Here is a 13,033-nt window from a genome sequence, read left to right as displayed (position 1 = left end):
CTTCTTAACCACTGGGACGTCCTAAAGCAGTGTCAAAACATGAGAGGTGGGAACAGCAAGAAAAAATTCCCAAGGCTAAACTGTAGCCAACCAGGTAACATGGAGCTCAACCATAAACAACTGGAGCTCACCTGAAAAAAACAATACACCCTAAAAGAGGGTTAGGTTCTCTCAACAGCAGCCTGCAAAACATCTGCAGATGCCAACAAATCCACCTTATAAAAAAAAAGGTAAAAGTGTGCTTCGACGACCAGTTGGCCGCCTTGCAAACCTGCAGCACTGAAGCCTGATGACGGAAGGCCCAGGAGGCACTAATCCCCATGTAGAGTGTGCCTTAACAGGGAAAGGAGGAACCTGACCCTTAATTGAATATATCTGGATCACCGTCTGTCTGATCCATCTGGAAATGATCGCACCAGAACCAGCCAGCCCTTTTTGAGATTCAACTGCGAGTACAAATAGTGAGTCTGACTTCCTAAAAGACCATGCAGGTGCCAGTTACACCCTGGATGTCCGAACCACATCCAAGGAATGCCACGCAATTTCCTTAGGATGTTTAGGCCTGGGACAAAGGGAAGGAAACTCAATGTCTTCATTCAAATAGAAATCAGAGATGACCTTTGGAAGAACCAATGGACAGGGACAAAGAACCACCAGTTAAGGTGTACGACAAGAAAATGCCGCCAGCTCTGACACCCTGTGCGCAGAAGTAATAGTGACCAAAAAGGCCACCCTCTGGGACAACGTAAGCAGGGGAACCTCCTGAAGACATTTAAAGGAAAGCTTCTGAAGAACAGACATCACCAATTGAGGTCCCAAGGCGGCAATGGAGACTGTACTTGAGGAGCCAAGTGTCAAACTTTCTGGATAAAAGGTGCACATCAAGGGATGTGTGGCCAAAGGGCATTGAAAGAAAACCGCCAAGGGTGTAACCTAGCCCTTGATGATGCTCAAAGCTAGGCGCTGCTCAACCCCCCTGTTGGAGGAAATCCAATTTTAGAGTCACCGAAAAGGAGCGAGGGCGAACCCCAAGAGACTCACACCACGCAATGTACATCTTCCAAGTACGAGGTCGATTTTCTAACCTTTAACAGTGTAGGAATTATTGATTCAGACAAACCTCTATCCCTTCAGCACCTGACTTTCAACAGCCAACCTGATAAAAGCCAGTGAACGGAACGCAGGATGGAAGATTGGCACTTGGAACAGCAGGTCTTACCTGAGGAAGTCTCCAAGGAGCATCAGCGACCAGCCGTACCAGATTGGCGTACCTAGGCCGGCGAAGCCAGTTTGGAGCCACTAGAATGACTGGAATCCCTTCTGCCTCGATCCTACACAAGAGTCTTGGCAGAAGTTTGAAAGGGGGAGAAGGCATAAATCAGATGATACTGGCTCCAAGGAGCCACTAAGGCATCTGTGGCATCAGCCAAAGGATCCTGAAACCATGCAACAAAACCTCTGTACCTTCCATGGAATGTGTACAGCAGAGAGGGCTGGGACGGCCGTTCTGCCCACCTTAGAATGCCGGCTACTTCCCAAGCCCCCATGACACTTCTTGCGCCCCCTTAGTGATTGACATAGGCCACGGCCGTGGAATTGTCTGATTGAATTTGCACCGGACCGGACACCCGCTCACTGCTGGGATGGAAGACATGTTCACCTGGGTTTGCATCCTCCAGCCATCCGATTGGCCGGAGCCGCAATGACGTCACACATGCGCGCGGGAGCCGCCGTTCACGGCACAGGAAGCCATTCCTTTAGAGCGCAGTGATCACTGGCTGCATGCAAAGCACATATCTCCTAAACGGTGCATGTTTAGGAGATTTTTCCAGTACCTGTAGGTAAACCATGGGCTCACCTATAGATAAAAGTTACAGAGGGAACTTTACTTCCTCTAAGTTCTGCTTTAATCTTAGTTTGGAGGTCATTTGAGGCCCTGTAACACAGGTACTAGCAGGCAGCACAACCCTCCCAGTTTTGTACACTTGCTACCTGAACTTTTTGGCCAGATTAGCTTCCCTTTAAGCCTTGGACATTACGTTAGGAAATTAGACATTATAACACACTTGGATTATAAATATACAGTATATGCTTCATTAACTGAAAGAGTCCTTTCCAGCAAATACACCTATGCACTCCAGGATTACAAGTACTGACTGATAACAGCCACACTTTGATTGTCTCCTATAGAGGCATTACCCTAGGATCACAGATTTAATTTACTGCATCTTATCAATCATTAGATGTGGTGGCTGCATGTTTTTTTTTTTTTTTTTAGGCTTTTTCCCGCTAGATTTTCATCTGGTGATCCGGCCAGTAACACTTCCAGTATTAGAGTGCCCCCATTCTGGATAAAGGCGCACAGGGGGCACCTTTGGAAAGCAGTATGGTCAGTCTGGATGGAGGGGAGTGTTAGATTTACTAGAAGATTTAAATGCACTAACAAATTAAAGCCAAACTCCAGCTCACAGTTTATAAGCAGTAACGGCAACATATTTTTCCTTTTGGGATAAAGGTATTACATTAATAAAACTGGTCATTGTAAGCTCCCCTGTCAGTGTTGAATGGTTTGTCTCATCTCTGTAACTGACATCTGCATAAGAGCTTGTTCTTTTGGAAAAATAAACACTTACTGGCTAGATCACCAGAAAATTACCAAAAAAAAAAAAAAAGCCTTAAAACTAGGGTTGCACCGGTATCCGTACCGATACTAAGCATTTGCAAGAGTATCGGTACTCCTGCAATGCTCCGATACCTGAAACCGGTACCTTCTGGCTCGGTTCTATTTCCCCGCTAACAGCTGAAATGTAAAGAAGAGAATGGCTGCAATTGCCAGTTAAGGAGTGGGGCCACTGCGTCCTTAACAACCAATGACGTATGAGGTGTCTGTTCGGGGGGATTCCCCTCCCTGCCTCCTCCCCTCCTGCCAGCTGTCAATACTGCCCCCATCTACATCCCCACCACTCAAACCACACCAGCCTCCAGTCCTCCTGTTCTGGCCTGGCTCTGCAAACTGAGTTGGGGGGGGGGGGTGAAGGTATAGTGGCTGGTGGCTCCAAAATTCTGTGTATGAGCTAATCCCCCGCTGTGCAGCCATTTTTTTTTTTTTATATATGTCTCCAGATCCCCTGCATTCAGTGGGTGCCAGGGGACAAAAAGCAGACTGTTTAACCACTTTCGGGTTTAGGTGGATTAATCCGCAGCAACGCTCCCGACCGGCCCCAGTGTACTGAAATAGAAGAGGTTGGCCTTCACTGCAATTATATGGAGCACTGCTGCAGGTTAATCAGTCTAAACCTGAAAGTGGTTGAATAGTCTGCTTTCTGTCCCCCGGCACCCACTGATAAAGGGGTCTGGAGAAGTTTGAAAAAAAAAAAAATAGCTGCACATTTACTCAATGGTGCACAGAATTTTGGAGTTTGTGCCCACTCTGCCTCCAGGCATCCCTACCTAAAACAGAAAACAAAATGCAGCCGTCACATCTGAAAATTGGTAAGATGCAATACAATAAATGTCTGCTTTTCTTGTGTAATACTACTTTAATAGGGTGAACTTTGGGCTACTTGCTAAAAATTTTAAGCACAGATAGACTTCTTAAAAATGCAGGTGCCCCCTGTGATATGATAGGAAGTTGCACTTGGCAGCAAAAACTGCAGACAAGCATTTTTTATTCTATTGTTTTAAGCGCTCGTTCAAATTACAGCGATTTGTCATTCGATGTGACAGATCAAATCGCATGACAAGTTGCAGCATATTCCTGGCAATGGCACCATTCCAGTAGATGTCAATTTTTCGGCACTGCACCATTGAAAAGCAAAAGTAGTTCCTGCAATACTTTTGCCGATTTCAGGTACGACTTCAATGGACATCTGTGCATGAAGCCTCACATATGTCTTTCAAGTAGCACCTAAAATCATGCTGACCTGTTAATTTGAATTGTACTACTTCAAGTAGCATCAATGTGAACCAGGTCCAAGTGCTATTCAATGCAACCTTCTGACATCAATCATTTGTGTTTTTTTTTTATTTTATACTGTGATAAGAACATAGTATAACAATCATGCCAAATCAACTACACAAGTTTTGTCCACTGCCACCTATTTACCTAGTCTCCATGGAATGAAAAAATATTAAAGTATTTGTAATATATAAAATTAGCATTAGTTTAAATTGCACACAATGGCGATAAATACATTTAAATTAGTATTGTACTCTGGCATCATTTACTGTCAGAACTTTTAAAGTGACACTAAGCGATATCCATATTCTCCATATAAAATAATCCATACACCTCCACCAATTAATTGCCCTGTAACTATTTTTCATTAAATCGTTTCTTGCTGGGCTTTTCTGCCTCCTTGTAAAGTCCTCCATGAGCCCCTGATCCTCTGCTTTCCCCCCCCTCACTATTTAGAAGGAGTAGTGCATGTTAATTAAATGTGCACTACTCTATATACATTACAAATCCCATAGTCCACCTCAAGAGTGAGCGACAAAAGAGGGTGGCTATATTCCTACATCCAGTCGGACCATGGATAGCGAATGTAGCCACCATCTCAGGAGGAAGTTGGATGATGGCAGCAAAAAAAAAAAAAAAAAAAAGGAAATAAAAAATTAGATAATTGAATAGAATTTTATTTTTCTTTAAATCAGACTTTAAGTCCACTTTTGTGACCTATTATTATGCCAGGTACTCTACATTATACAGATAAATGCAATACAGAATGTTCAAACTAAAACATAACAGCAGAAGAGAAGAATGAATATACAAACTAAAACACACAGAAAATCATAGTTTCTGCATGATTCTTATCTTTAGACCCCATTCAGACTAGCGCGACTTGTCAGGCGACTTGTCAGCCCGACAAGTCGCGCTCGGTCGCTTCCCATTGATTAGCACAGGACCCGTTCTAATAGGAGTGACACAAGTCGCTCCGACTTAGGAAAAAAGGGTCCTGTACTACTTTGGGGCGACCTCGGAGCGACTTGCATAGACTTCCATTATTCACAGGTCGCCCCTCGAAGTCGGATTGTGCCAGTCTGAATGGGCTGTAAAGCAACTTTGTTGTGGAAGAAGGTTCTAGGAACCGGAGTAAATTCACTTCTTTTGCGTAGTAATACATCTTTAAATTACATGACAGAGCCTCTGAGTTTACAAGGAAACAAAATAATCTGGAAGCTATTATAAAACAAAATCCCACCTTAAGAATCCAAGCCACTTCACTGACTGGTAATTCACTCGCTTTTTTTGAAGACAACACAGGAATCATTGTATCATTTTCAGGGTTTGAGGATTCATGAAATTTTGAAGCCTGCAAGAAAAAAAAAACAAACAATTGTAAGCTTCAGCGTATGGTTCATTAGAAGTACAATTGTATGATCATCCAAAAGATTTTAAGTAAAACTAAAAAAAAAAAAAAAATACCAACTAAAAAAAATAAAATGTGGATAAAACCCAAATCAATTGGTGTTAAAAAAAATTTACACTTGGAAACTCAACATTTTATCATATTACACTCCTTCCTTTTATTCCATAAAATTATTGGCATAGTGCAAGTTTACCAAATTTTCAAGAGCCAGAGTACGGCCTCATTCATAGTATTTACACGCTTGTGTATTCCAGGCTGAGCTATCGCAACTATCTGCATCCAGTTGTGAAATTAGCTGCCAGAATACGCTGGATTTGTGCTGCAAATGGTACATAAATGCTGTGTGAATAAAGCCTTAAACCTAAAAGCCAGAACCCGCTCCAAAATTTTTTACTAAAAAGGCCAACAGGGCGACCTACAGTAGAACGTGCTCTTTAGGGCTGGTTATACACGCTAGGACACTGCACCTGTGTTCCCTGAAGTGGCCTAAGGTAAGAGTGTCACAAGGCAACAATTTTTTCAATTAAGTGTATCTTTAACATAAATATTTTCAATTAGTTGTCTGTAAGGCTCCATTCACATGTCAGCGTATGATCGCGGGCAGAACCGCCGCGGTTCCGCCCGCGATCCGGAGATCTATTGCAAATCGCGGGACGCCTAGCGTTGCCCGTTGATTTACAATAGCCCCCCAAACGCCGAGCGATGTACTTTTTTGGAGCGTATTGCATCCTGCGATTTTGTTTGCGCGATGTTGCCGCGATTCGGCGGGCGTAAATCGCGGCAACATCGCTCGGCGTTTGGGGGGCTATTGCAAATCAACGGGCAACGCTAGGCGTCCCGCGATTTGCAATAAATCTCCGGATCGCGGGCGGAACCGCGGCGGTTCTGCCCGCGATCATACGCTGACATGTGAACGGAGCCTTAAATCTAAGCTTAAAAGAGAAAAGTTTGAGGTTAAAAAAATAAATAAAAAACAAAATTATATTAACCAAGGTGGACGCAGCATCACTCTGATGCTGCATCTGTCCTCTACTGGCTCTGCAGTGAGAACTGAGCGATCAAACACCACTGATAACTCAGTTCTCCCATCCCCTCCTCTAAGCAGAGAGCCAGTGCTCTCTCTCTGCTCTCCCCTCCAATGCTCACTGAAGTGCTGAGCTGTGGGGGGTTTAGGAGAGGCTGGCTCAGGCTCTCAGCAGATCACCGAGAGGCTGAGCCAGCTATCAGTCCAGGCTTCTGGGCGGATCCTGACTATATGGTTGAGATCTTACCAGAGCTTGGACCGGCTGCAGCAGCAACTCTTTTTGGCTCTGAGGAAGGGGGTTCGCCCCTGAAACGCATCAGCCTAGACACAGCAGGCCTATGTGGCACACTGCATACCATTCAGCACAGTGCGGTTCCTTGGCTACCTTGGAGACTATATGTGTATCATGTTGATGTGTGTATACACACCTGCTTTGTGAGTATAATGTATACTTTTTAATATTTTTAATACATTTTTACTGGTAATGCACTAGGTCGGTGCACCCTTTTTCTTTTCTGTTGTTGTTTCCTAGTGGGACTCAAACCAGCCTGTAACTGACCAATGAAGTAGCAGCAGCACAATGTTGAAAAAGTCCTTCTGCTCCATTTACAACATACAGGATTTATATAGCACCAACAGTCTGTGCAGTGCTTTACAATATAAAGGGGGACAAAACAGCATCAATACAATTCGATACAAGAGGGTTAGGAGGGCCCTGCTCCTGCGAGCTTACAATTTAACCCAAAGTAAGCATGCTCAGTGTAGGCATGGCACTATGCAATGCCATGGAGTCTTGACTGTCTGGCTTGATCTCCCTGCCAGCAGTGTTACACTGAGGGGGGTTATAAGGGGCTGATATGAAGACAGAACTGGTAACTTGTACTAACTGAACGTAAATACATTTAATGATTTGTTTTTAATAAAAATATATGCATATCAAATGATTATCTGCCTGGATACAGCTTTAATGAGAGCCTTCAAGCAGAAACATTACATGCCTTCTTCTGTCTGAGCACTTGCTGTTATTTGGAATTATTAGATTGGCTTAAACAGGAAAGCGCACCACACAGCTAAAAGATTGCTGAGATGATTAAACATGCATGGAAAGCTTTGTTTATTAGTCGCAGATTTGGATAACATAAGAGGAATCTAATCTCAATCAGCAAGTGTTTCACGCTGCTCATCCGAAAATGTGAGGTTTTGTACACACTGGGGAAATTAGTGTTCACATAATCTGCCATCAGTACTCTTGCAAGTGCATCATTCCTGGCATTAATGTGCCTATAGTCTACTAGAAATCCACAGACCCTACAGCTGACAACATGACTACTGCTGGTACTGAATCAAATCCCAAAACCTGTCTACCCAAGTGACAAAGACTGCATAATTCACTCACCGCCTCCAGCCATTCTGCTGAGCCAGCACATCGAATGCTTTTTGCATTAGTTCTACCTGTTCCAGCATCTGGCACCATACATCATCTTACAGTGATGAGTTTTCCAACCTGACTTGATATATTCCTATGCCCCTGCAAGCTTTAACGCTCATTAACGATTTAAGGATGGAAACCAAATATGCACATTGATTTCACATTCCTCTATGGCATCTGTACCATGCAGAAGTTATCAGAGTGATGAGTGCTCTAGTGTGTCCTGCATAGATTTTTATTTTCTAACATGCTAGAGAAAGAACTCAACAAATCTACCATCCACTGACCCAGAGATCAAACAAAAATCTCTATACAAAAAGGGTCACACTCCCTTAACCACTTTACCACTGGAGGATTTTGCTGTCTTACGTCCAGGCCACTTTTTGCGATTCGGCACTGTGCGACTTTAACTGACAATTGCGCGGTCGTGCGACGCCGTACCCAAACAAAATTTACGTCCTTTTTTTCCCACAAAAAGAGCTTTCTTTTGGTGGTATTTGATCACCTGTGCGATTTTTACTTTTTGCGCTATAAACAAAAAAAAGCGTAAATTTTGAAAAAAAACATTTTTTTATATGAAATGCCCCCCAAAAAAAATGTAAAAATCTAAAAAAAATTTAAATTTTTGGCCAATTTGTTTTCTGCTACCTATGTTTGGTAAGAGAAAAAAAAAAATCACAATAAGCGAATTTTGATGGGTTTGCGCAAAAGTTATTGCGTTTACTAAGGGAAAGATTTCTGTCATTTTTGGTGTTTTTTTTTTTAACGAGTAATGGTGGCGATCTGCGATTTTTTTTGTGGGACTGCGACATTGCGGCGGACAGATTGGACCCTTGACTGACATTTTTGATACTTTTGGGGGTACCAGTGACATTACTACAGTAATCAGTGCTATACATATGCACTGTTACTGTAAAAATGACACTGGTGCTTACTGACGTGTGTGGGGGGAGGTGACTGAGTGACACAGGGACAGATCGCATGTTCAGCTATGCTAAACCCTGCAATCTGTCACTGTCTGTCACTTAGGAAATCTGCCCGCTTTGTTTACACAAGCGGGCGGATCTCCAAACTCGATTCCCCGACGATCGGGGAAGAGCAGCGGCGATCGCCGCTGCTCCTCCCCTGGCCCGACTCCCGCTGTGAATGAATACAGCGGGAGCGAGCCTCCGGCGGCGCGCAAGCGCCGCTCACAAGGGGAGGAGTCCAGCGACGTAGGTCTACGCCGCTGGACGATAACGAGCCACTGTGCCGCAGTAGAGGCACAGTGAGCAGGGCTAAAGTGGTTAAAGCGGAACGTTACTCATAACAACTTGATAAAAAAAAAATAAGAATAATGTTCTTTAGCAAGGAACATATATTCCACATTAATAATTATGCTACCGAAATTAGCGTATGCTGTAAATTGCCTCCAGCATTGCTCATTTCTTCTCGCTGAAGGCTGCCATTTTGCTGAAGTCCAGAGCACCTGAACAGCAGTAAATCAAAGCAGAACGATGCCCATCAATTTAAGTTACTAAAAAAAAAAAAAAAAAGAAGGATTACCAACTGTCACATTTGCTTGTGTCCTCAACCAAATTTTCAAATCATCAAATGGCTGGCGTCATAACTGAACACATAGGCAGCTGCAGATCAAACAGAAGCAGCTTCCTTGGCAGTAAAGGCTAGGAGAGTTCAATTCTGCTTTAAGGCTGTCGGTAGATCGGCCTCTGCAAATTCAGCAGTGCCTAAAAAATGGAGACCAACTGAGTCTCCATTAGACCAGGAGAAAAGATGATGGGGTGGGCAGGTTGAGCGGCAGTAGATCAGTTTAGAACACTGGTGGATTTGGCTGGGCATGCCAGTATGTTTCTTTGTGAATAACCCTGCAAAAATGTTGGTGGAAGTTCAGTTGTGTGGTTCCTCTTTAATGATTACAATACAAAAATACATGGTTATCTTTATTAGCATAGAGGCAATAAGCGCACAACTTTTAGATCTATAGGTTACAATAAAGTGTAACAATCATGTGCTGTCATCCTAACTCCAGTGAGGAGGGAGAAGGGGCGTGGCTTACTGGTGCTGTGGTCGCATCCATGGATGCACATAGCTCTGCCCGGGGGCTCTGGCACAAGTGGCCCCCATAGTATCTGGCTTGTTGAGGCGGCACCTACAGCAGGGAGAAGCAGAACGTGCCAGCAGGGGGAAACTTACAGAAGAGAAGGTAAGGAACTGTTATGTTTAAAATTGTTTCAAAGAGCAGGTAAGTATAATATCTTTTTTTATTTTAGAGGAAAAAAATAATTTTGTATCACTTTAAAAACTGGGGATTCTGCTGCAATAATCACCACCACAGTTTATGAGGTTTGCATAAAACAGATGCCAGCCCTGGTCAACAATTGTACATGGTAACTGTTTATTCAGCAAACACATACCCTACAACCAAACTGTGAAACCACCAAAAATGGCTGGGTCATAACTGATCACATGTGCAGCACCATGGCAGCTGCAGATCAAATAGAAGCAGCTTCCTTGGCAGTAAAGGATAGGGGGGTTTTAATTCTGCTTTAAGGCCGTCAACAGATCAGACTCTACAAATTCAGCAGTGCCTAAAAATAAAGACCAACTGAGCATGTGCAGAGCAGGGTGAGACAGTGTATTGCTGGATTTTAAACAGTATAAGCACTTATTTTTAATGTTTTACATAGCTATACCTGCAAAAAGGGGCCAGCCTGAAGTCATCTAGAAGGACTTAAAGTAGAACTATAAGCAAAATTTTTTTTCCTACTTTTTTGGGAAACACATACACTTCTGCCTAGGTGAGAATAATGCATCAGCTGCCTGTAGCCTCCTGGGATACTTACTCAGGAGGCCTTGGGGTGCTCCAAAATGCATGCACTGCATCATCAGGGGCTGGCTACAAGAACCCGTAAAAGAAAGCCAGCTTTCAAGGACTGGAAGAAAAAAAAATGATGACGTGGGTCTGGGTGAGCAGCAGCAGATCCCTATAGAACACTGCTAGATTTGGCTGGGCATGTGAGTAGGTTTCTTTGTGGATAAGCCTACAAAACACTTTGGTGGAGGTTTGGTTGAGTGTGGTTCCTCTTTAATGATTACAATACAAAAATACATGGTTATCTTTTTTATAGAGCCAATAAGTGCACAACCATAAGAGCCGGTTCACACTGAGGCGATCCGACTTCGAGGGGCGAACTGTGAAGTCGCGGTGCACAGCGACTTCGGCGCGACTTGCAGGGACTTCACATAATGGAAGTCAATGCAAGTCGCTCCCAGGTCGCCCCAAAGTAGTACAGGACCCTTTTTCTAAGTCGGAGCGACTTGTGTCGCTCCTATTAGAACGGGTCCTGTGCTAATCAATAGCAAGCGACCGAGCACGACTTGTCAGGCTGACAAGTCACCTGACAAATCGCGCTAGTCTGAATGGGGTCTTAAATCTATATGTTACTTTGGAAACTTTCATGGCAACAATAAAGTCTAACAATCATATGCATTTCAAACTCCTGTGAGGAGGGAGCAGGGGCGTTGGCTTACTGGTGCGGTGTGTCTATGGACGCAATGAATAAGCACATGGTGTGAAACGCGTCTGCTATCCAGTTTGTCTTGTATACGTGTTCGATGTTGGACCTTTGATTTAAACAAATAAACTCAAGTTTCTAAGTTCCTGAGACTGGAAGTGCCGCTTTCTTCTCTACATGTATGTCTATGGACGCACACAGCCCTGCCCACGAGCACTGGCGTGCCCTCTATAGTATCCAGCCTGCTAAGGAGGCACCTACAGCAGAGAGGAGGACAGTGCTGGCGGGGGGGGGGGGCGACTTCCAGCAGAGAAGATAAGGTACCTTGCTGTTTAATATCATTGCACAGAGCAGAGATAGACAGAGATTATATACACATTATATATAACTACTTTTGAACCTCAAAAAAATCCCCCAAAAATGGGGGGGTCGCCTTATACGCCGAGTATAATATCTCCAAGGTAACCTAAGTATAAGTATTACCGGTAGATGTAATCTCTCAAGACGCTGGCTGTGTGGGAATCCTGTACCGGTATACCGTATCTTCCGCTACATACAGTGTACCGCCCTGAGCCAATCAGGGAGAGCGATGTATTCTATTATTGAATGCATCAGCCCACCTCTCTGACTCTGCCAATCTGAGCAGGCTTTGCATTCAATAATAGAATACATCGCTCACTGTGATTGGCTCAGTGTGGTATACTGTATGTAGCCGAAGCTACGGTAAATACGGTATACCGGTACAGGATTCCCGCATAGCCAGCGTCTTGAGATTACATCTACTGGTAATACTTAGGGTACCTTGGAGATATTATGAGAGATTACATGTATTACAGTACTTGGGGTACCTTGGAGATCTATGAGAAATCTGATGTTTTTCAATGGTGTTGCCTTGCTTCGGAAGGGGGGGTAGTCTTATATGGCGAGTAAAGCCCAAAACCTATGTTTTAACTTGAAAATTAGGGGGGTCGTCTTATACGCCGGAAAATATGGTATATATATATATATCTATATCTTTTAAAGAAAAAAAAAAAAACATTTAGTATCACTTTAAAAACTGGGGATTCTGCTACAATAATCACCACCACAGTTTATGAGGTTTACATACAACAGATGCCATCCCTGTTCAACAACTGTACATGGTAACTGTTAATTCAACACGTACCTACAACTTGAACTGACCATAAATAAAATGAATGTGAACATTATAATCCTCCTACTGCTGCCCTTTGCTCAGTGCTCCATGTCAACATCACCCCACACAGGGTTGCTTAGGAAACAAACGAGCAAAAATTGAGCTGCCTCGATTACTTGTGTTCCATTAACACCCCAAAGTCACGGCGTTTCTGAACAGATGACATCGGTAATGAAGTGTAAAAGATGGTCGACACATGCAGCACAAACTCCGAAATGTGCAAAAATAGGTTTATATCATGGTAATAGATGGTGCAGTTCAAACAGTTAATGGCTTCATGCCTCTAAGAGCAATAATTTTACAAGCAAGTACAATCATTTGTGTTCAGGTTATTTTGCAGAAAACATAAAAAAAAAAAAAAAAAAGTATAAACATGTACAAGTGATGTATATCAACGTAAATGCAATTTAGTGAATGAATGCATGTGAAAATGGAAACAAAAATTGAGGCTTAAAGGGGTATTAAAGCCAAAATCAAGAATGTAATATATTGCAGTTTACC

General features: G+C 43.3%; 1 protein-coding gene across 2 annotated transcripts in view; it reads right to left on the bottom strand.

The window, feature by feature from the left end:
* ATP2C1 (ATPase secretory pathway Ca2+ transporting 1) overlaps positions 1 to 13,033 on the bottom strand; it is a 235,461-nt gene that overhangs the window by 136,142 nt on the left and 86,286 nt on the right. For both annotated transcript variants that reach the window (XM_082258061.1, XM_082258060.1), the window contains exon 2: positions 5,202 to 5,312. In XM_082258061.1, coding sequence (XP_082114187.1) covers positions 5,202 to 5,312 — 111 coding nt within the window. The remainder of the gene's footprint in view (positions 1 to 5,201; positions 5,313 to 13,033) is intronic.

This window comes from Pelophylax lessonae (assembly GCF_965119305.1).
Source record: "Pelophylax lessonae genome assembly, chromosome: 5".
NCBI lineage: Eukaryota > Metazoa > Chordata > Amphibia > Anura > Ranidae > Pelophylax > Pelophylax lessonae.
Note: the sequence above shows the minus strand (reverse complement) of the source record. Positions and strands in the feature narration are given on the sequence as shown.